This window comes from Stegostoma tigrinum, chromosome 8, assembly GCF_030684315.1.
Source record: "Stegostoma tigrinum isolate sSteTig4 chromosome 8, sSteTig4.hap1, whole genome shotgun sequence".
Lineage (NCBI taxonomy): Eukaryota > Metazoa > Chordata > Chondrichthyes > Orectolobiformes > Stegostomatidae > Stegostoma > Stegostoma tigrinum.
Genome location: NC_081361.1, coordinates 80,568,760 through 80,594,017, shown reverse-complemented (window position 1 = coordinate 80,594,017; position 25,258 = coordinate 80,568,760). Strand labels below are relative to the sequence as shown.

The 25,258-nt window shown below is 42.7% G+C and overlaps 1 protein-coding gene across 2 annotated transcripts in view; it reads left to right on the top strand.

Annotated features, from left to right (window-relative positions):
* agla (amylo-alpha-1, 6-glucosidase, 4-alpha-glucanotransferase a) overlaps window positions 1-25,258 on the top strand; it is a 97,570-nt gene continuing 72,312 nt past the window's right edge. Inside the window, exons 1-5 of one of the 2 annotated variants that reach the window (XM_048539565.2) lie at window positions 1-150; window positions 655-769; window positions 15,060-15,267; window positions 17,301-17,470; window positions 25,024-25,227. In XM_048539565.2, coding sequence (XP_048395522.1) covers window positions 688-769; window positions 15,060-15,267; window positions 17,301-17,470; window positions 25,024-25,227 — 664 coding nt within the window. In that variant the 5' untranslated portion in view covers window positions 1-150; window positions 655-687. Of the gene's footprint in view, window positions 151-186; window positions 243-654; window positions 770-15,059; window positions 15,268-17,300; window positions 17,471-25,023; window positions 25,228-25,258 lie in introns of those variants that run through there. The other variant, XM_048539566.2, reaches the window with a different exon arrangement.

Genomic DNA, 25,258 nt, shown 5'->3' with positions numbered 1-25,258 from the left:
TACTGGGCGGGGCCTGGCTTGGTCTTGTCTGGTGGGGGCAGTAGGAGGGAGGCTACTGCCGGCCCAACCCCACGACCTTGAATGTGGGCAGTGGCCTGTCTCTTGCCGCAGCGATAGGGAAGTGTTCGGAAAGAAGACATCGAGAGAAAGGTGAGTGATCTGACGTACTGGAACTAGGGGTTTGCACTGAGATCTGGAGGTGGCCGACGATCGAAAGGAACAGAAACACCAGTCCTTTGCAGGTTGTACCGAGTGAAGCAAGGCCGCTGCTGACAGGCGGTCAGATTATACAGAGCGGCTGGAGTGATGATGGTCGGAGCATTGTTACCTACGGCGCTTGCATCAGTGATTTAGATATTTGTGAATAAATCTCCTCCAGCCATGGCCTACACCATTGTTATTATCTAACGGTTCTCTTACCTACTTGTTGTGTCCGGACACCCTGTGGGAGGAAATTAAGTCCGGGGCTGTTACCTGAGGTGTCGGAGTGTTTTTGCTCAGTTCCTTGTTATAATCATCTGATTTCTTATCGCCCATCTTCTTCTTGCTCTCCCTGGCACTTATAAAGTTAAAATGTGGTTGGGGAACGTGTACTGACTGATTGATTTGAGGCATTGCCCCTTTAAGTGATCAAACCTCAATTACTTTCCACAGGGGAGAATCGTGCAGAGGGTTTGAAAAGGAAGTATGGAGCAATCTAAACAATTTCGGATACTGTACCTAAATGAATGGGATAGGTTTGAAAGAACACTTTTCCGCCTCAAGCAAGGTCGGTGTTTATTTAGACTCCACCGTTTTACGTCTGTTGCGAACTCAAAAGTCCAAACGAGAGACAGGTTAAATGCAGCTTTTGACATGAATTTATGCTATAAGAAACTTACACGTATTGCTGTGGAACTTGCTTTTTGATTATACTGCAATTTTGACATGTTTGCATGTGGAAGCTTTCAAACGTGTAAGCAGATGCATGCTTTCTTTTGTAAAATTGTAGATGTAATTGATATGCTGTCTCCAGTCTATTTTTGAAGCAGTATCTATGACCAGTAATAAAACTGCTGTCTCAGAACTTCATGTGATAAATAGTATGCTTGTATCTAGCTATTGAATGTTTTTCTAAGTTGCTGTCAGTAAAAGCTGTTGCATTTGATTGTCCTGTAATTAATTATTTCTGTAACTCTACCCGCAGTCTGCACTTTGGTGAAATCAGGGTTAGGGTTAGGTGTGAAGCTATCTTGCAGCAACATGCTGTGGTTTTTCAAATATGAAGCATGGTTTCACTCTTTACTGCTGTCATATGTACTTAAGTGCAGTGAAAAGTTTTGTTCAAGCAATACAGGCAGATCATAGGAAGCAGGGATGGATAGATTATAGGGTGTTTAGACAGTGAGGAATACAATACAATGCTGCACAGGAGGTGCACAAAAGCAAAATCAGCATTAGATTTGAAATTAGAGAGGTCCATTCAGCAGTCTAACAATAGTAGGAAAAAAAGCTGTTCGTGAACCTGTCTGTGCGTGTGTTCAAGCTCCCTTATCCTCCTGCCTGACAGAAGGGGTTGGAGGAGAGTATTATTGGGGTGGGAGGGTCTTTGATGTTGGCAGCCTCTCAGTGGCCACAAGAAGCGCAGATGGAGTCCATGGATGGGAGTTTGGCTTCTGTGATGGTCTGGGCTGTGTACCAAACTTTCTGTGGTTTCATGCAGTCCTGGGCAGAACAGTTGCTGTGCCAAGCTATTATGCACCCAGATAGAATGTTTTCTGTGAAGCATCTGTAAAAGTTGGTGAAGGTCCTTATGAACATGCCAAACTTCCTAAGCCTCCTGAGGAAGAAGAGGTGTTGTCATGCCATCTTGACTGTTATATCTACCTGGAAGGTCCAGACAGATTGGCTATCATTACCCCTGGGAACTTAACACACTCAACCCTCTCCACCTCCATTCCATTTAATGTAGATAGGGATGTGTCCTCTTGGTTTATTCCTGAAGTTAGTGATCAGTTCTTCTGTTTTGCTGGCATTGAGAGAGAGATTGTTATCATTGCACCACAACATCAAGCACTCTATCTCCGTCCTGTGTTCTGACTCATCATGGTTGTAGACTAGGTGTCAAATAGTGGTGTCATCAGCGACTTTGGAGATGATGTTTGTGCACATTGTAGCCACACAGTCATGAGCATACAGGTAGAATAGTAGGAGGTTGTGTATGCATCCATGCGGGATGCTGGTGTTGATGGTTATCGTGGAGGACATGCTGTTGTCTATCTTCACTGGACTGTGGGTCAGGAAGTTGAGGATCCAGTTGCAGAGGGCACAGCCGAGACTGAGGACTGAGTTCTGAGTTTTCAGATCAGTCTGGATGGGATCATAGTATTGAAGCCAGAGCTGAAGTCGATGAATAGAAGCCTGGTGCAGGTGTCCTTGGGACAAGTGCAGGGCTACGGAGCTGGCATCTGTTGTGAGATAACAAGGCATGGTGCTGGATGAACACAGCAGGCAAAGCAGCATCTTTAGGAGCAGGAAAGCTGACGTTTCGGGCCGAGACCCTCCATCAGAAATGGGGGGGGAGAGAGAGTCCTGAAATAAGTAGGGAGAGAGGGGAAGGCGAAGATGGACAGAGGAGACAGACAAGTTAGAGGCAGGGATGGAGTCAGTAAAAGTGAGTGTAGGTGGGGAGTTAGGTCAGTCCAGGGAGGACGGACAAGTCAAGGGGGTGGGATGAGGTTAGTAGGTCGGAAATGGGGGTGTGGCTTGAGGTGGAAGGAGGGGATAGGTGAGAGGAAGAACAGGTTAGGGAGGCGGGGATAAGCTGGGCTGGTTTTGGGATGTGGTAGAGGGAGGGGAGATTTTGAAGCTTGTGAAATCGACGTTGATACCTTTGGGCTGCAGAGTTCCCAAGCGGAATATGAGTTGCTGTTCCTGCAACCTTCGGGTGGCATCGATGCAGGAGGCCCAGGATGGACATTTCTGAGGAATGGGAGGGGGAGTTGAAATGGTTCATGACTGGAAGGTGCAGCTGTTTATTGCGAACTGAGCAAAATGTACAAAATGCAGAAGAATGGAATTGTGGGAGATATAGCAGTTTGGATCGGAAATTGGCTTGCTGAAAGAAGACAGGGTGGTAGTTGATGGGAAATGTTCATCCTGGAGACCAGTTACCCGCAAGGGTCGGTGTTGGGTCCGCTGCTGTCTTGTCATTTTTATAAATGACCTGGGATGAGGATATAGATGGATGGGTTAGTAAATTTGCAGACGACACTAAGGTCAGTGGAGTTGTGGATAGTGACGAAGGATGCTGTAGGTTGCAGAGAGACATAGATAAGCTGCCGAGCTGGGCTGAGAGGTGGCAAATGGAGTTTAATGCAGACAAGTGTGAGGTGATGCACTTTGGGAGGAGTAACCGGAAGGCAAAGTATTGGGCTAATGGTAAGATTCTTAGCAGTGTAGATGAGCAGAGAGATCTGGGTGTCTATGTACACAGATCCTTGGAAGTTGCCACCCAGGTTGACAGGGCTGTTAAGAAGGCATACAGTGTTTTAGCTTTTATTAATAGAAGGATTGAGTTCCAGAACCAAGAGGTTATGGTGAAGCTGTACAATACTCTGGTGCGGCCGCACTTGGAGTATTGCATACTGTTCTGGTCACCGCATTATAAGAAGGATGTGGAAGCTTTGGAAAGGGTGCAGAGGAGATTTACTAGGATGTTGCCTGGTATGGAGGGAAGGTCTTACGAGGAAAGGCTGAGGGACTTGAGGCTGTTTTCATTGGAGAGAAGAAGGTTGAGAGGTGACTTAATTGAAACATATAAAATAATCAGAGGGGTGGATAGGGAGAGCCTTTTTCCTAGGATGGTGATGGCGAGCACGAGGGGGCATAGCTTTAAATTGAGGGTTGAAAGATATAGGACAGATGTCAGAGGTAGTTTCTTTACTCGGAGAGTAGTAAGGGAATGGAACGCTCTGCCTGCAATGGTAGTAGATTTGCCAACTTTAGGTACATTTAAGTTGTCATTGGATAAGCATATAGACGTACATGGAATAGTGTAGGTTAGATGGGCTTCAGATCGGTATGACAGGTCGGCACAACATTGGGGGCCGAAGGGCCTGTACTGTGCTGTAATGTTCTATGTAAGTGTTCCACAGTGGTCCCCAAGCCTCCGCTGGGTTTCCCTGATGTAGAAGAAGCCACACCGGGTACAGTGGATGCAGTATACTACATTAGCAGATGTTCAAGTGAACCTCTGCTTGATGTGGAAAGTCTTCTTGGGGCCTGGGATGGGGTGAGGGAGGAGGCATGGGGGCAGGTGTAGCACTTCCTGTGGTTGCAGGGAAAAGTGCCAGCTGTGTTGGGCTGGAGGGGAGTGTGGACCGGACAAAGGAGTCACGCAGAGTGTGGTCGCTCCGGAAGGCAGACATGGGTGGGGAGGGAAGAATATCTTTGGTGGGGTTGGATTGCAGATGGTGGAAGTGTCAGAGGATGATGCATTGTATCCGAAGGTTGGTGGGGTGACACGTGAGGATGAAGGTTGTTATTGTGGGGACTGGGTGTGAGCGATGAGTTGTGGGGAATGCGGGCGACACAGTTGAGGGTGTTCTCGACCACTGCAGGGAAGAAGTTGCGGTCCTTGAAAAACGAGGACAGCTGAGATGTACGGGAGTGGAATGTCTCATCCTGGGAGCAGATATAGCAGAGGTGAAGGAATTGGGAATAGGGGATGGCATTTTTGCATGAAGATGGGTGGGAGGAGGTGTATTCTAGGTATCTATGGGAACTGGTGGGCTTGAAATGGATATCGGTTTCTAGGTGGTTTCCCAAGATAGAGACAGAGGTCCAGGAAGGTGAGGGAGCTGTTAGTGATAGTCCAGGTGAACTTGAGGTTGGGGTGGAAGGTGTTGAGGAAGTGGATGAACCGTTGGAGCTCATCTTGGGAACACAAGGTGGTGCCGATATTGTTCTCAATCCACCAGAGGAAGAGGTGGGGTTTAGGGCCAGTGTGGGTACGGAAGAGGGATTGTTCCATGTAACCTGCAAAGAGGCAGGCATACTTTGGGCCCATGCGGGTACCCATGGCCCTTTGTCTGTAGGAAGTGGGAGGAATTGAAAGAGAAGTTGTTGAGTGTGAGGACGAGTTCGGCTAGGCGGATGAGGGTGTCAGTGGAAGGGGACTGGTAAGGATTGTGGCACAGGAAAAAGTGGAGGGCCTTTAGGCCACCTGCATGGGGAATGCAGGTGTACTGGGACTGGACATCCATGGATGGAGGAGGTGGAGGGTGTGGGTGGTGTCACAGATGTAGGTAGGGAGTTCCTGGACCAAGGAGGAGAAAATGGAGTCCAGATAGGTGGAGATGAATTTGGTGGGACAGGAGCAGGTGGAGACAATGGGTCGACCAAGGCAGGCAAGTTTGTGGATTTTTGGAAAGGAGATAGAAGTGGGTGATGCAGGGTTGGGGAATGGTGAGGTTGGAGGCTGTGGGTGGGAGGCCACCTGAGGTAATGAGGTTGTGGATGGTTTGGGAGATGATGGTTTGGTGCTTAGGGGTGCAGTCATGATCCAGAGGACGGAAGGAGGAGGTGTTGAAGAGTTGGCGTCTGGCCTCAGCTATGTTGAGGTCAGAGCACCATACTACAACTGCACCTCAATATCCAACGTATCATCCTATGACACTTCCGCCATCTGCAGTCCAACCCCACCACCACAGACATTTTTCCCTCTACCCATGTCTGCTTTCCGGAAGGACCACTCTCCATGACTCCCTTGTCCGCTCCACACTCCCCTCCAGCCCCACCGCACCCAGTACTTTTCCCTGCAACTGCAGGAAGTGCTACACCTGCCCCCACACCTCTGCCCTCACCGCCATCCGAGGCCCCAAGAAGGCTTTCCATCTCAAACAGACGTTCACCTGCACATCTGCTAATGTGGTATACTGCATCTGCTGTACCCGTTGTGGCCTCCTCTACATTGGGGAAACCAAGTGGAGGTTTGGGGACCGCTTTGCAGAACACCTACACTTGGTTCGCAACAAACAGCTGCACCTCCCAGTCACGAACCATTTTCAACTTCACACACACACCTTGCCCCCCCCACCTCAGTCGTCAGACGACATGTCCATCCTGGACCTCCTGCAGTGCCACAGTGATACCACTCGAAGGTTGAAGGAACAGCAACTCTTATTCCGCTTGGGAACCCTGCAGCCCAATGGTATCAACATCAATTTCACAAGCTTCAAAATCTCCCCTCCCTCTACCGCATCCCAAAACCAGCACAGCTCGTCCGCCCCTTCCTAATCTGTTCTTCCTCCCACCTCAAGCTGCACCCCCATTTCCTTCCTACTAACCTCATCCCAACCCCTTGACCTGTCCATCCTCCCTGGACTGACCTATCTCCTCTCTACCTCCCCACCTACAGTCCTCTTTTACTGGCTCCACCCCCACCTCTTGAACTTGTCTGTCACCTCTCCACCTATCTTCTCTATCCATCTTCGATCCACCTCCCCCTCCCTATTTATTTCAGGACCCTCTTTCCCCTCCCCCACTTTTGATGAAGGGTCTCGGCCCGAAACGTCAGCTTTCCCGCTCCTGAGATGCTGCTTGGCCTGCTGTGTTCATCCACCTCCACACCTTGTTATCACGAGTTCTTCAGCATCTGCAGTCCCTATTATCTCTGGCATCTGTTATGGACCTGTTTTTCCAGTAGACAAATTGCAAAGGATTGATGCAGGTTGGGAGGATTAGAGTTGACGTGGGCCATGACTAACTTCTCAAAGTACTTCATGATGATTGTGGCCAAAGCCACTGAACAGTCGTCATTGAGGCACGTGGCATGTGCTTTCTTTAGTACTGTGATGATGGTGGTGGTCTTGAAGCAGGTGGGGGACTTCAGATTGTAGCAAGGAGAGGGTAAAGATGTCAGCAAAAAACTTTAGCCAGCTGGTTCATGTAGGATCTGAGTGCATGACCAGGGATTTTGTTTGTGCCAGTTGCTTTCCTTGGATTCACTCTAAAGAAGGCTGTCTGATATCTGCCGTGGTGACTGAGGGAACAGGTTGGGGCAGGTGACATTGTACGACTGGCATTCTGCTTGAACTGAGCATAAAAGGCATTGAGCATGTTAGGGAGCGATGTGTTTTTATCCACTATTTTGTTTTGCCTCATTTTGTATCCCGTTATGTCATGTAGGGCCTTGCCATAGGTGGCTGGTGACCATGTGGTTTGTTTGGGCCTCCAACTTGGTCCGGTACTGCCTCATGGAATCCCTAATGGCCTTGCGAAGGGCACATCTGGATTTCCTGTAAAGGTTTGGGTCTTCCAATTGAATGCTGCTCGCCTGGTCTTAAGTAGACAGTGGATTTCCCAGGCCATCCAAGATTTCCAGTTGGGGAACATATGGATTGACTTATTTTGCACGTAGTGCTGTACGCACTCGCTGATGAAATCTGTGATGGTGGTGGCATACCTGTCTAGGTTGTCAGTTGAATTCTTGAATATGGCTCAATCCTCCAATTCCAGGCAGTCCTTGGGAAGCTCTTCCGTTGCCTCAGACCTGCAGTATACTACTTTCTGTTAGGGATTCTGTCATTCCAACTTGTGCATGTTAGTTGGCAGGAGGAACACAGCGCTGTGATCTAATTTTCCAAAGTGCGGTCAAGGTATAGAGTGATAGGCACCTTTTGGTTTTGTCATGGTCAAGGGTTTTAAGTTTTCTGGGGCAAGCGACGTGTTGGTGGTAGTTTGCAGCACCCTCTTGAGGTTGACCTGGTTGAAGCTGTCAGCCACAATGAATAAGGCCTTGGGGAATTTCATCTCCAGAGCGTTTGTAATGCTGCAGATTTCATCTTGAGTATTCTTTACTTCAGCCTGGCGTGGCATTGTAAACTGCAGTCAGGAATAGAGGTAGACTTGCGTGACAGATAGTAGGGACTGCATTTCACAATAATATTCTAGGTCACCAACTTCTGCCATTATTGACATTGGTGTCTTGGGCTATGGTGCAAACTATACAGCATGGAAACAGACCCTTTGGTCCAACTTGTCCATGCTGACCAGATGTTCTAAAATAATCTAGTCCCATTTGCCAGCATTTGGTCCATATCCCTGTACGTCCTTCCTATTCATATACTCATCCAGATATCTTTTAAATGTTGCAATTATACCGGCCTCCTCCACTTTGTCCATCAGCTCATGCCATACATACACAACCCACTTCATGAAAAAGTTGCCCCTTAGGTTCCTTTTAAAACCTTCCCCTTTTACGTTAAACCTTTTGCCCTCTAGTTTTGGACTCCACTACCCCAGGGAAAAGACCTTGGCTATTCACCCTATCCATGCTCTTCACGCTTTTATAAACTTCTATAAGGTCACCTGTCAGCCTCCAATGCTCTAGGGAATATATCCCCAGCCTATTCAGCCCCTCTCTATAGCTTAAACCTTCCAACCCAGGTAACATCCTTGTAAATCTTTCCTGAACCCTTCCAAGGTTCACAACACCCTTCCTATTAGCAGGATGACTAGGATTGCATGCTGCATTCCAAAGGTGGTCTAACAATGTCCTGTGCAGTCTCAACATGACCTCCCAACATGCACTCGGTGACCAATTAAAGGCAGGCATACTAAATGCCTTCTTCACTATCCTGTCTATCTGTTACTCTACTTTCAAGGAACTATGAACCTGCAGTTCAAGGTCTGTTTGTTCAACAGCATTCCCCAGGACTTTACCATTATGTGTATAAGTCATGCCTGGAATTGCCTTTCCAAAATGCAACACCTCGCATTTGTCTAAATTAAACTCCTATCTGCCACTCCTTAGCCCCCCGACCCATCTGATCAAAAGTCCGTCGTACTCGGGTAACTTGCTTGGCTGTCCTCCATACCACTAATTTCGGTGTCATCTATAAACTTACTAACCCAACTTCTATGTTCACATCCAAATCGTTTCATCTTAGTTTTTTTGAGGCACTAAGTTACTCTTATGCTACACGTGATTACTTGAACTTAACTTATTGTCACATTGTGGATAGTTTTGTTGTTGTGATGTTGAAACTTTCTGCCACTTAGTGCTTCTGAGCTGGGCATAAAGATGTTTTGGTTTTATCATGTTTCTAACTCTTGATGGCGAATAAGGATGGTTTGGCAGCGTCTGTGTTGGCAACTTCCAGCAATGCAAGTAAATACTTCGGATATGGACATTAGTGCTGCCCGTTGCCAGGGATCCAACATTACTGTAGTTGAGCATATGATTCTCGTGCTCCAGTATCTTGGGAGTACACACACATTTGAATGATATGAATCTCAAGGGACTAGCTCTCAAAAATTTAATCCAGATTTAATGGAACTTTCTGCTGAAGTGTATTATATTGAGTCTGAAACTGGTACATTGACTGGATGTGGAGGAAAAATGATACCATCTATTTAACCACATCCCCTATCCCCCTTGTGCCCACCAAGTTGAACCTTCCCAATTATGTTCCTTGTTACATTACTGACTTAAGACCTAAGTATGCTAATGAGTTAAGGACCAGGATGACACCACATGACCAGTTGTGAGAAGACCAGGTAGCAGCATGCTGGTCTAAGGATGCATATGTAATTTGCACGGTAGCTGCAGATTATTAGTATGCATGTTTAGTAAATCTATTTTAAGATTTTCAATTAAATATATACTATTTAACAATCCAGTATGACACTGGTAATTCTGTGTTAAGGAAAACAGGAGAATACAGCAGTCCACATTGTGCAAAAGTCACAATCTAATAATGTTCTCACCTCTGAGCCGGAAGGCCTGAGTTTATTTGCCAACTACTCCAGAGATGTTTTGTAACACACCACAAACAGGTCAATTTCAAAATATCTATAACTGTCCAGAAGCCACATCTCTTCTCCCTAACCTTCTACCTTGCATTTCTTCCTCCAAGCCTTTTTTTAATGTTTAGACTCTTTTTGTTGTGACCTTTTTTTTTGTGCCTTTGATCCCGTCCCACCATTCCTTTGCTTCCCTTCCTGGTGACAGAGTTAACTGACATTGTAGGTTACACCTTTGTTTGGATGTGATCTTCTCTACTTCAAAAGGGCCATCACAATCATGCATCAAAAATCATTGCTCAACTTCTTGTCCTTTTTAAAATGTACTGAATCTCCAGCTGTTCTTTAAGCTATTGATTTGGAAGGGGACATACTCAATGTCAGTATTTCTCTCAACTCACATACTAAAGCACTCCAGTCTCTGCTAAAATTGCATTAGCAAAAGGCATAAGCAATCCTGTGGTTGTACTCTCGGATTAGCTGTTATCTGTAACTAGCATGTAGCCTTGACACCCTCAGTACTGCCATTCTCCTTCAGCATCTGTCCTCTGCCCTGTTCAGTAGGGCATCTTTTAATATAGCTCTATTTTTACTAATCTGATTGTAGCCACATGATCTCCAGCAAAGGTTTCTCTCTCAACTCATATTTGAGCTATTTCCTGTTCCTTGAGCTCCTCCTATTCCTCTATAATAGTCCATAGACACAAGATCAACTTTTGAATGAATGTTTGTTTGCACCAGGTATACTTGCCATTTTCCCCCATTACTTTTTGTCAGGCTTCCATTCTTCAGCACGTCCTTGAGTCAGTCACAATTTAATGCAGTTGAACACCAACTGTAGCAATCTATTCAGCCAGTAACATTACCTACCCGTTATCATCACCGAGCATCATGATTCTTATCCCTTTTTCTTTCACTTAGTGAGGCAGGACTAAACTGTTCGCGTCCTCTGCTGTTTTTGACCTTAAATTCGAGTTTCCAATTTCTCATCTGCAACACTTCCACTTTTGAAACATAACCTCCAAGCTGCCCCCATGTAGTGTCTATTTTCCTGTCCTCTTGTGTAAGCTACTACTTATTCTTATGTGCAGTTACATGAGTGTTTACCTATGTTAACATGTTGGCATCTGGTTCCCTGATGCTTCAGACTTGAAAAGATCATTTTCATGTTTGTGCTTCATAATGTTACTCTTTCCCTATTTTTGCATTATCTTCTGTCATTGCATCACCGGAATTCTCAGTACCTCCGGCTGTTCTTTATTCATTATTGTTAGATGTGCTTTCAGCCACCAGACTCCATTGAGTTTCCTTGAATTTGAATTCCCACCTCAAATATTTCGGTCTTTTCACTTTTCAAGTGTGGAACATCATGTACCTCTTTAACAAAACTTCACGGTCACCGTTCCTCCTTTTGGCGTGAACATAATTTTAGGGCTACTCTGCAGATTTGGACTATTTCTTGCATGTCATGTAACTGCTGTTGTAAATATGTTCAATATTGTTTCATTTGTGAGTAGAAATAAAATGTCAGAAGGGGAAATGAAAATGTTTAAGTTCAAGATTAGCAGTGAATGTCTTGGGTATGGACCTCGAGGAAATCATGCCTCTCTCAAACATATGGAAGCTATACTTCAAAAGTGATTGGATTAATTAATCTTCACTAACCTTGCATTTCTGGTTGATGCTTTAATGATAAATAAGAACGTGATATTTGGATTGTCAATGGACTCAGTCAGACCAAAGTGTATCTGAAGATGTTTTCTGGCATTAAATCCCAGCACCAGATACAGACATACCATGGCTATTTTAACCCCCCTAATCTTTTCAGAGACAGTTTATTCTCATGGTCTTCATGACTCAGCAATTTTTTTTTCTAATGCGTTCCATATCAGATCCAGATAGATATGAAAAAAAATCGTCATTATACTTGGATAACAAGGTGTAGAGCTAGGTGAACACAGCAGGCAAAGCAGCATTAGAGGAGCAGAAAAGCCGACGCTTTGGGTCTAGATCCTTCTTCAAATTTCTGTTTCCTCTCCACCTGTCTTCTCCTCTATCCATCTTCTATCTGCCTCCACCGCGCGCCCCCCCCCCCCATTTCTGAAGAAGGGTCTAGACCTGAAGCGTCAGCTTTCCTGCTCCTTTGATGTTGCTTGGCCTGCTGTGTTCATCCAGCTCTACACCTTGTCATCTCAGATTCTCCAGCGTCTGAAACCATTATACTTGGCATGTCCTATCGCTCCCTTAAGTCTGCATTAACATAATTATCATGAGTGTTTCCTGGTGTTTTTTTTTTCTTCACAACATCAGTTAATGTGTTTTTCTTTGTTCACTGTGTCAAAGCTAATAAGTTTAAATATGTCTGAGTCCCATCCTATTCCCTTTAACACCACATTTACCGTGACTAATCTACCTTGCCTGCACTACGGGGCAATTTAGCATAACCCCCACCTAACCAGCATATCCTTGGACTGTATAAGGAAACTAGAGCACCCGGAGGAAACCCATGCAGATATGAAAGAGCATGCAAACTCCACACAATCACCCAAGGCTGGAATCAAACCTGCGTCCGGGTGCAGTGAGGCAGCAGTGTACCACCCAGACACTTCAGAAATCTTTGGTACTTTTCTAGAGTCCAACTGTTTTACTTTTTTGGAAAATTACAACTAATGCATCCAATGTCTCTGTGGCTATCTCTTTTAGGATCCTGGGAACCAAACCATCAGGGCCAGGGGAGTTATCTCCCTTTAGACCCATTAGTTTGTCTTATGCTACTTGTTTAGTTATTCCTCCCCCTCATCTTTTACTATTCAAAGTATTTTCCACCATAAGGACTAAAATAAAATATCTACTTGACTCCTTTGCTGTTTCCCCATTCCCCAAAACTACGTCCCTGATTTATTTCTAAGGGGCCTATGTCCACTTTGACCTCTCTCTTCCTTTTTATATATTTAAAAAAACTCTTATCAATTTTTTGTTTGCTTATTAGTTTCCCCTTGTGGCTTATTTTCTCTGTCTTTATTATCTCTTTAATCCTCCTTTTGCTGGATTCTGAATCTTTTTTTTAAATTCATGCATGGGATGATGACGTCACTGGCTAGGCAGCATTTATTGCCCACAGAGCAGTTCAGAGTCAACCACATTGCTGTGTTTCTGGCAGCATCTGTAAAAGGAAAAACAGTTAATATTTCAGGTTTGGTGACCCTTCCTCCTTCAATGTTAAGTTCTCTGTTTTGTTTTGATCCCCTTGTAACCACATTTCCATCGTGGCTATGAGATCATGTTTATTTACCTTGATTTGCACTGTCAGCTCATCTACCTTTTTATACTGAATGTTTCGTGTATTAAGATACAAAGCCTTTAAGTTTGTTTTGTTATCAAGTTTCTTCCCACGTCTATGGTTCCTTGGTACAATATAACCTTTATACCGCCTGATAACAAACCCATCTCTAACCTGCAATCTTACCTTCTCCTTACCTTTTGATTTTCTTTTTAAAATTCTGTGTGATTGAACACCCTCCCCTGTGCGCCCCCCCCCCTCAGTATGCTCTTGCATCCACTATTTAGTTTAACGCCCCATCTACAGTCCTGTTTACGTGATTTACTAGTTCTCCAATCCCAGCATGATTAAGTAGTGCCTGTCCCATCAGAACAGCTCCCTCCTTCCCCAGTATTCGTGCCAATATCCTCTGAACTTGAATCTTTCCCCAATCTTTGAGCCATATGTTTACCTCCTTAATATTGTTGACCCTGTGCCAGTTAGCTCGTGGCTCAGTTAGTCATGTAGAAATTATCTCTATTTGGTTCTGATTTAGCCCCTAGCTGCTCATCTTCCCTCAGCAGAACCTCTTTCCTATATCATTGGTACCTACGTGAGCCATGGCAACTGCTTTTTTTTCCCCTACCACTCCACGTTTCTCTGTAGCCCAGATGGGATATCCTGAACTTGGGCACCAGGCAAGCAAAGCAGCATCTGGGGCTCTCGATCCTAACCACAGAGTACAGTGCTTTCCCCTGACTATATTATTCCTGATAACAACTACACTTTTTTCTCTTCTGTTTCCACCCCTTGTGAATGGCTCCATGTACCACAGTGCTGTAGTCAGTTCATTCGTCCTCCCTAAGTCACCACTCCTGTCTACACAGGGTGCAAAAATCTCAAACACGTTAGACAAACTCAAAGCCTGCGGCTCTTTCAGAAATACTTTTTGGATCTATCTCCCTGCCTTGCATGCACTTACATCCTCCTGTCCCTGACCACTGAATGAATTAGAGGCAGTTGATCTAAGAGGTGTGTCTGCATCTTGAGACACAGCATCGAAATAGCTTCTTTTTTCTCTCCCTGCCCTGATGTGTCATTGTTTTTGAAGTTCGGACTCCAGCCTGAGTAACCAACACTTTGTCCAGTTTGGTCGCTGAACCACAGTGAGATCTGCCAGCTCCCACACCTTGCAAATGTAACACATCACCTTGTGCTACATCTCTATTTTGTTACATTCATTTTGTTTTTTATTTTCCTACTGAATTTTTTTAAAGATTGTAATCTGTTAATAATTCTCCCATTTATCTTCAATCTGAAAGCAACTTGTAACAGTCAAATTATCAGCCACTGAACTAGGTGACCATTCTTTGCTTTGTGTTGGACCCCTGATATTTTGTTAAAAGACCATACAAACTATGAACCCAAAAGAATCAAGCAAAAAACATCTCTCATCCCTCTGCACTAAATTCCCATGCTTCTCCAAAATCTTCAAACTATATAGTTATCCAGGCTATGTTTCACTTCAGAGGTGATCTCTCCTTCCTAACAGTACAAAGCTTATTGATGTGTGCTATTTAATTGTGAGCTTATTTCTTTTCCAGTCAGGATTTATTTTGTTACCTTGAATAAAGAAAAGTTTCTGCTCAATTGATGTTCCACAGCTAAAACTTACTTACTAGTATTTCTGCTTCAGAAACTTTCAGAACAATACTTAATTTGCTAAACACATGTAAGTGCAGAGTGGCCATCTCTGACAAAAGAAGATCTAATAATCTCCCTTAGCGAGAAGTGGAAAGACCATTGCTAAATCCTCCACTATCAAAAGAACTGGGGTTTACCACTGACCAGAAATTGAATTGGGCAGATTTTTTCAGAATTGTTTGCCAACTGGTGTGATTGGTATATATTTCCCTGTAAAAGATAGTTTTGCTATTGTCGTTCAGCTGATGTCATTCACTTTCAACTAAAGTAAAATTGTTTTCTCTATTTTTCTGTTCTCGTTTTTCAGGATATGAATTGCAGTTTCGTCTTGGTCCATCTTTACAAGGGAAGGATGTTAATGTGAACATCAACTATCCAGCTGCTTCAGATAGTTTTGAACGCCATCACTTTCAGACATTGCAGTGGCACAATCCAGTAGGAGGCGATGACTCAGATAAATACTGTGCAGTTAATTTGCAGATGTCTGGATCCTTTCAATTTTATTATGGCTCTAGGTGAGCTTAAATGAAAACTTTCCTAATCTTAAGAAAAAAGAGTACTCTTAAAATATTTCCACAATATTTTACTTTTGCTTCTCCAATATTCTGTCATAAATATGTTGAACCATTTTGGGCTATGGTTCAAAAACAAAAAGCAGCCACTTTCTGGAAACCTCTCCATATGCCACATGTGGGATGCAAGCAGTGAGTGATTGCAGACTAATTAACTAGAAATCGGTGCAGTTGAACCTATGGTATCTTTGCTTGACATCCTTAAGCATGCATATCTTCCAGGATGTGTTGGATTGCAAAGGAGCAAGAAAGTTAGCTGGGTTTGTTTTCCATTACTGAGCAAAGGGTTGTTCAGATCTTTCAGAGTAAATTGACTACCACAGTGTTGGAATTCAGCTACCTCAGCATGCCCAAGCTGGAATCCTTCCTGCCTGAAAAACACTGTTGCACACTAGGTAGCAAATGTGCCACCCACCAAATCTATTTTTTAAATGTAGGATGAGTCTTGTTTTTACTAACACTCTCTCTTTATTTTACCAACAACTTTACTATTCCTTGCTCTATGTTCCCAAATGCTTTGCTTAAAAAAAAGTAGATGCAAGGTTCTTGCTGTCTTTATCAAAATGGACACCTCTAACAACTGAGAATCTAATCATCTCCCCTTGATTTCTATGCAAGGACCATTACTGAATCTGCTGAATCAAAATTATTGGAATCACTATTGACCAGAAACTGAGCTAGACCAGCCATAAATACTTTGGATATCACAGCAGACAGACTACAAGTTCTATAGCAACTAACCCACCACCCAACTCCCTAAAGCCTGATCACCATCTGCAAACCATATGATGGAATGATCTGTTAGTGCAGCTTCACCGACACCAACTAAGATAAGTAACCTGTTTGGCACCCTATCCACCACCTTAAACATTTACTCCTTCCACTACCAATGCACAGTGGCAGCATTGTGTGTTATATACAAGGTGTATAGTAGCAACACATACAGGACATATCAACAGCATGTTCCAAATCTGTGACCTCTACCACATAGGGCAATGGAGTTGATGTGTGGAAACATTGCCATCTGCAAGTTCCCCTTCATTTCACATTGGCAATGCACTTCCAAATCAGGATGGCATTCCTTAATAGTAATTGGACCAAAATCTCTGCATTCCTTTCCTAACGGCACCATATAGATTGCTGGGGTCAAATGGAGAGACAACAAATACATTTATGCCAGAGGGAATGTAACTTCCTGAAATGACTGGATTTTTAAAAAAAAAATGTTTTCACATGGTGTAGGCAGTATTAGATCAATTTGTCACTTTTTTACCTTTTTCCAATTGGGCCTCCCTTTGGACAGGATATATCTACAACTGCATTCCTCACTGAGGAAGTGTTAGGCATATGATTTGGCATTTGATACAATTGCCAATTTGAAGTCAATTCCTATGAAATTAATTCTTGATTGCCTTTCTGAAATTATATTCACTTTTTAGGGAAGAATGATATTGCATTTGATTCTATTGTGAATCTTTCAGTTGAGATAACCTAAGCTAAGAAGATTCCAACTGGAAATTCATTTCACCTTTGACTGACATTTAAGCTCACTTTTTTCTAATATTATAACTATTTCTAGTTCTGGGTCTTAACCTGTCACAACCTGCAGGCATTAGAGTGAAGGAATTTTATTCCGAGCATGCTGAGGAAAGAGAATAAATGTGTTTTTAAATTAATGGTGGCCATTACCAAGTAACATTTAAAGTGCATGGTCTTGATAAATTGCAAAAAGGAACTGCACTGCAGTGGCATGTTGATAGATCCTTCTGCTTCACCTGCCCAAAGCCTTTTTTGAGAAATACCATTCTACTTCAAGTGTGTGATATGGAGGGTACTATGTGATGAGAGGTCGGGTGGTGAATTATAAGTGGAAAGATGCAAATGTATTTGTCTTTCAGTAGAACTTATCAGCAATAATAACAACAAACACTTAAGGGAAACCTGAAAGGCCTTACTTTATATCTTCTTGTCTTAAGAAATAATCAAAGGATTGGTGCAGGCTTTATCGTTGTGGACCCTATTCTACGTGTTGGACATGACAATCAAGTTCTGCCACTGGATTGTATTTGTGCCCAGACGTTCTTGTCCAAATGTTTGGGACCGTTGGATGAATGGGAGGCCCGGTTGAACATTGCTAGGCAATCAGGTAATGGGAACTGACAAATGTATCAGTTATAAACCTTGTAATATTGTGAAAAATATCAAGCAGCTTGGGTTTTGTATATCTGTATAAATAATTAGATAACAGAGCATAACGTGTTGCAATATCAACAAATAACTCAAAACTGAAAACCATTTTCACGTTTACAAATTTTTCTCAGAACTTGATTTGTTATACTCTATAGGATACGGGGATGAAACCATCCCCTTCTGACAAGAGATCCTAAATGTGTGTGCTGTCTTGACACCTGTTTTTCACCTCCCCTCCACATTCTGTGTTCTCCAAATACCTTAACTCATTAAGTTCTAAAATGCCTTCACGGACACTGTGTACTTTACAAGTTTCCATTGACACCGTGCGGTTGTGGTCAGTGACTTTCTGAATTTTTCTTTCAGTTCTCCAAAACTACTAACAGCATCATTCTATTTGTTCATAGTTTCCCTTGAAATCTTTTACTTTTTACAAACTAAAATCACTTTTTTTTTGAAAGCACGAGATATCTCTTGTTCCTCATTCAATTTATTGCCTTCCACTCTTCTTTGCCTTCTATGATACATGGGTTTTCAAAGCATATTTTCTTGGATTTTTTTTTACTCATTATTTCCGCTTTGTAATCCTATACTGTTGATCTTAGACCGTCACTAATAACAAATGCTAACTCAAGTTTAAAGCTAAGGGAAAATGAATTAGTGCCACTTCTGTATTTCTGTTTAAAATAGTAGTTTACGCCATAGAAGTTAACTTTTATGTCACAATTTTGAGAAGATCAGACATAATTTTAAAGGAAAGAGACAAAAATAACTGAAATTGTGGATTTGTGGAGGAACCCTACTTTGAAATGTTAGGAATTCCGTGTTCCACTGTCTCAGATTCAAAGTGCGGAATGTCACACTTTCCCACATTGGTATTCCATCTGCCAATTGTTTGTGCATTCTCTTAGTCTAATTTCTTCTGTAGCCTCACCATTTCCTCATCAGTATCTATTCCTTCACCTATCGTTGTCATGATTTAAATTGGAATACTGTCCATTTCTTGAATGAGAAGCTTGACATGCTGTAAAATTTTTAAAAGTACACTCCACCAACAATGTTAAACTTCCTTGGGTGCCAGTTCACAGAAGCAGCTATGTGTACTGCAGCAATTCATCAATGCTTCTTTGACAGCATCTTCTAAACCTACAACATCAGCCTAATGGGGAAAAACAGGGGCCAAATCGCTGCTTTGTCTCCTGCCCATCATATTGGAACTTTTTTCTAAGATGTACGTGTACCAATATCACACGCGCGGCAGTTGTTCGTCTTCTCCAGGGCAATGAGAAATGGGCAATGCTTACATTGAGATGCTCCATCTTCCATGAAGAAATAAACAATTCCCTAACATTACGCTAAGAGGAGAGGTAGTTAACTTTGGATATCTGCACTTCCAGTATAACTTTATACAGCCGTCTGCAAATACAACGGGTGCTGGGGTTCAAGTTAGTGTGAAACTGCTGTGGTTATACTAATGCCCATTATGGTTCTCACTAGAATACCCTTCTTAATCAGTAACTGCAAATATCAGTAAATACTACAGATTGGACCCCATTTGTCAGGAATAAGCTGCACTATCATGCTGTTCCAGTAATGTCTGTCTTGATGTAACACGTACGATCGTTTTTTTTAGTATGGATTTTCATTTATGCTGTATCACCTTAGGATATATAGAACATCATAGAGCATTTAGGGACCAAGTGTTGAATGTATTTCAAGAAGTAGAGAGGGTTCTTGGGTCTAAAGGGATTGAAAGGTACAGGATAAAAGTGGGATGTTAATTGGGTATTCGGTGGTGATGCTGTCAAATGTCAAAAGACAGTGCTTGGATTCTTTGTCTCATACTGGAGATGGCCATTCCTTGGTGTTTATGTGGCATGAATGTTACTTGCCACTCTTCACACCAAGTCTGGATATTGTCTAGGCCATGTTCCATTTTGTACATGGATTGCTTCAGTGTCTGAAAATGTACAATGATTGCACCATTCATGAAAACACAAACATTGTGCAATCATTGGCAAATAGCCACGCTTCTGACCTTATGGTGGAAGGAAGATTAGCTGATTATGGTTGGACCTGGGACCCTTCACTGAGGAACTCCTGCAGAGAGATCAAGGAATAGAGCATTGAGTGGCAGGCTCAAAAGGCCAAATGGTCTACTCCTGTTCCTAGTTTCTATGTCTCCTCCTGTCTGTGCTTGAAGGAAGGCAATGACATAGTGACGTTATCACTAGACTATTAATCCAGAGACCAGGTAATGCTCGAGGAACTTGGGTTTGAATCTACCGTGGCAGGTGGTGGAATTTGAATTTAGTAGTCTGGAAATGTGTTTAACGATCACAAAAACATTGTCAGAAAAAACACATCTGGTTTATAGTGTTAGTTAGGGAGAGAAGTCTGCCCTCTGCGTATGCTCTGGCTGACATGTCACTTCAATCCCACAACAATGTGGTTGACTCTTAACTGACCTTTGGACAGTTGGGGATGGGCTAAAATGCTGGCCCAGCCAATGACACCCACATCCCACAAATTTAAAAAAAAAATTAGGAGTGCTGTGTGGCTCTAGGTTTTGAACAAGATGAGCCTAAAGAGCCAAGGCAAAACTGAGATGCTGTGAGCATCCAAGAAAGTAGAGTGATCGGGTGCTTAAAAAATAAGTTAGCCAAGAACCCTAAGATGCAACCAGACGCATGGCTGCCTTATCCCTGTGTGCAAAGTAGCTTGGTAGCAATATTGTAATGAAAAGCATTAGCGACCTCCAGAATTGAAGTGGTAAATTAAATCCTGTTGATGTAGTGAGGCAAGTGTTTTTCTAATGCCAGCCCCTGTGGATGAAGAATGCAGACGGTTGTTGCCCCATGGAGTGTGCCCTGAAGGGTTGAGAACTATTGGCCAAGATGGATACTTGGAAAAGAGACAAATAGCTACAACTGCTGAATAATGGGAACTGCAGATGCTGGAGAATCTGTGATAACAGTGTGAAGCTGGATGAACACAGGCTAAGCAGCATCTTAGGAACAGAAAAGCTGACATTTTGGGCCTAGACGCTTCATCAGAAAAGGCGGATGAGGAGAGGGCTCTGAAATAAATAGGGAGAGAAGGGGAGGCGGATCGAAGATGGATAGAGGAGACGATAGCTGGAAAGGAGACAGACAAGTTAAAGGGGTGGGGATGGAGCCAGTAAGATGAGTGTAGGTGGGGAGTTAGGGAGGGGATAGGTCAGCCCGGGGAGGACGGACGGGTCAAGGGGGTGGGATGAGGTTAGTAGGTTGGAAATGGAGGTTTGCCTTCAGATGGGATGAGAAGAAGAACAGGTTAGGGAGGCGGGGACGAGCAGGGCTGGTTTTGGTATGCAGTGGTGGGGAGGAGATTTTTGAAGCTTGTGAAATCCATATTGATACCATTTGGGCTGCAGGGTTCCCAAGGCACCTCCCAGTGTGAACCATTTCAACTCCCCCTCGCATTCCTTTGATGACATGTCCATCCCAGGCCTCCTGCAATGCCACAACGATGCCACCCGAAGGTTGCATGTTCCACTTGGGAACCCTGCAGCCCAGTGATAGCAATGTGGATTTGACCAGCTTCAAAATCTCCCCGCCCCACTGCATCCCAAAATCAGCCCAGCTCGTCCCCGCCTCCCTAACCTGTTATTCCTCTCACCTATCCCCTCCTCCCGCCTCAAGCCGCACTTCCATGTCCTACCTACTAACCTCATCCTGCCCCCTTGACCTGCCTGTCCCCCCTGGACTGACCTATCCCCTCCCTATCTCCCCACCTATACTCTCCTCTACAAGCTCCAATCCCGCCCCTTTAACTTGTCTGTCTCCTCTCCACCCATCTTCTTTATCCATCTTCGGTCTGCCTCCCCCTCTCTTTCCTACTTATTTCAATACCCTCTCCCGATCCCCCTTTTTTGATGAAGGGTCATGGCCTGAAATATCAGCTTTTGTGCTCCTAAGATGCTGCATGGCCTGCTGTGTTCATCCAGCTCCACACTTTGTTACCTAGCAGTTGGGGATAACAGCTTTCACTATAATGTCTTGAATTGCTTCCATCCAAGCTCACTCTACTTCCTGGGCAGATCCGAATTGCATCTAAATGAAGTGACATTAGACAATAAGCGATGTTAACGCATGTAAATAGGCTGCTTGCTGCTCACTAATTAGACTTTTTTTTTCTGTTGAAGTCCAGAATCTTATTTTTCCATTCTTACAATATTTTTCCAACTGACTTGTCATTATCAATGTCATTCAGGCTTGGGAAAATTTCACCCATAGAATAGCCAAAGGTTGACTCTAAATGTAATAACTGTAATAATACAAACTTTTCCTGTTTGTTGCTCCTACTTGACTCAAAGCTACTGAAGTAACTTAATTCTTATGCCTGAAGGATAACCATAACTGGTTTAGGTATGAAACAAGATGATGAATTTTTACAAAAAAAGACAAGTTCATATTGTCAGCAGTTCTTCATTTCAGAGGCTGTGCACATGATACTGGAATTGTTGGCATAAACAGCTAATCTGACTAGCACAATTTAAGAGTCAGTGGTTGAGCTTTCTTTGCAATTGGGATCAATAGTTCACTCGCTCAATACATTTCTGTTTCCCCAGAATGTTGCTTCATACTGTCTGGTGACCTTCAACTGTGCAATTTAATATATTGACTGAAATGCTTTTCTTTAAAAAAAAATTACTAATCATTACCTCCAAAACAAAAGAAGTGAATGTTCTCACCTAGCTCCATTTATTAACAGTTGCATGACTATTTGGCACTAAAACACTATTTGACTTTGTTTTACTCCCTTTGAAAGTTTCAAAGGAATAATTGTCGATGACACTGTTAATACCTTATAAGGTAATGTTATAAGGTTAGAAGAATAGTCGATATTTGAGAGCAACGTTGACGCTGCCAACATAACTGACATCAATGGGAAGGCTCATCATTTGCTTTGAATATGATCTAGGCCCCACATTTATGTAAGCAGAGTTGTTTCTTAGCTACTTTGAACAATCCAGCCCATTTCACGTAATAAACATAACTGAACAATTTTGGCTAACATTTTTCTCCCGGAAAGAATGGTTCCATTGCATCTGGAGCATCCTTTCCTATCAGAATACAATTGACAGTTGCGTTTATAGATTTCCAAAAATTGTGCATGCTGTAGTTTAGATAAAATATGGATGATGGGTGCTGAAGATGAAACTCTCTCCAACATGAGCTACAAATGTTGGCATGCAATAGGAGTAAAAGCTAAATTATGTTCAAAATGCTGGAGTCAAGCTGATCTGAGAGCATGCATACAAAAGCAAATCTAAAATGCTTGCATGATTAGAATATTACTGAGCTGTGGAATGTTGATCACTTAGAATTCAAGCTGCAACAATTAGAAATGGCTTCATACTTAAATACGATTAACATTAATACTGTCACAATTGAAAGGTTAGTGCTGCCATAATAACTACTGAGATTCTGGGCCAAGTAGCTTTTAAATAGCAAATTGTGTGGACATGAACTGATAACAATACTGTTAAAATTTAAGCATTGATGCAACCTATTTTCAAAAAGACCTTTTCAGAGCAGGAATAGCCATTTGGCTCATCAAGTCTCCTCCAAAGAGGATCCAGCCCCCAGCCCCCAATAACCCTGTGTTCATCATGGCTAATCTACCTCGCCAGCATGTCCCCAGACACTATGGCCAATTTAGCACCTACCCTGGCGACCTTTGGCCATGGAAGAAAACCTGAGCACCTGATGGAAACTAGCGCAGACATGGCAAGAATGTGCAAACTTCACACAGACAGTCGCCCAAGGTTGGAATCAAACCTGGGTCTCTGGCGCTGTAAGGCAGCAGCACTGAGCACAGTGCCACACTTTTTTCTTGAAGACTAATTAGATTTTACCTCGTGGCAGTCCACTATGGATTTCCAAATGTACTGGGAGCCCTCTTAGGTGTGCGCATTCTCAAAACTTATCCTTTAAATTGTTCAGCCATCTTCGGTTTTGCATATACACATCCCTATTTTTATAGTAGTTTTGTTCCTCTAAATAAGCTGTTTTCCATATTATTAAGCAAGGTTAGCTGTTGACACAAATAGTCTTCTCCTTGCATTGATCTTACAAGCTTGCTGATGTAGGCTCGACAAGTGTATGTCTCTGGTGGCTTCCTTCCAAATAAGGTTTACGTCTAAGACCTGTTTATAAAGCCCCATTAATGTAATATGACATTCCAAGGCACTTTGTAAGAACGTCATAAAACAACTTATTACACTGAGCCACAAATGTTATCGTGACAAATCATGAAAAGCTTTGTCAAAAAGTCAGGTTTTAAAGATGCCTTAAAGGAGGAAAGTGAGATGGTGAAATGTAGGAAAGGTATTCCAGGGCTTAGTGTCTAGACAATTAAAGACTCCTCCAACAGTGGTTAAAATTAAAATTAAATTAAAATTAGCAAGGACATTTCAGTTTGCTATTTGCTAGTCGGGTCTGATAGAGTAAAGTTCAATTACTGTATAACTTGTCAACCTTCTCAATGCAGAGGTAAACCAAGATTATGAAATCTTTCCATATAACCTAACACTCCAAATCCTGGTGGTGTTCTGGTGATGCAGCTGCACCATACTTATTTTACCAGTTTGGTCATAGACAGACAAGACTTGGCTCACTCCTTACCAATAACATTTGCCCTCTTGCTAAAATTTCTGGAGTCAAGCAGCGACTGTCTTTCAATGACTTAATGTTCTAACTGCATGAAAATTCTTTTGAAGTGAATACAGTTTTTTTTGTTAAACCATTTGAAGAATTAGTTTGCATTTCAAAATCATTAATTACAATTAAATTGGATAAAGGAACTGAAATTTTGAGATCCACTGAAGAGTCATACTGAACTTGAAACGTTAACTCTTTCTATCTCTGCAGATGCTGCCAGACCTGCTGAGTTTCTCCAATACATTTTTTGTTTCAAATTCAGTTCCGGGAACTTTGGCTCTGAATCAGAAACTCTATTCAGGATGCACTGTTGCATATAATCAAAAATAATATATTCTAAACTAATACACCGTAAAGTTTGAGAGCAAGGACATCTTTTCCGAGAACAAGTTCCATCTGCTTATTTGCTACAATGGAAGTAAATGTGCAATGGCACTTGTTTTATAAAATGTGAGTAGCATTCATCTTTAATTAACAGTACCATTGAAATAAATAAGTCTCATCTTGTATGGTGTCGAAAGATTTAACTGTATTGTTTGTCTGTGAGATAGGCTTGTCAGCTTTGCTTGGAACAGCAGTTAAACCTATGAAGCATTTTGGGTTATCCTTTTGGTGTCAAAGGTTATAAAGCTATCCAAGTGCAAACTGTTTACTTATCTGGGGACAAGCAAACTTGCAAGTTAGAAAACTTTACTCAATATCAAATTTTGGTTATAGTTATAAAATCTGTATTACTGGCTTAAGCTGCATTAATTTATTTGAACACAAATTAACAATAAAATGTATTTGTTCTTCTTAATAGGCTATAATATGATACATCTTACTCCATTACAAACTCTTGGATTGTCGCGATCATGCTACTCCTTAGCAGACCAGTTGGAACTAAACCCTGATTTTTCTCGGACTGACAAGGTTTATACTTGGAATGATGTTGCGAGGCTAGTGGAGAAGTTGAAAAAGGAGTGGAACGTGCTCTGCATCACAGATGTCGTCTACAATCATACAGGTACTGAATGGAGGAAAATATCCAACAATAT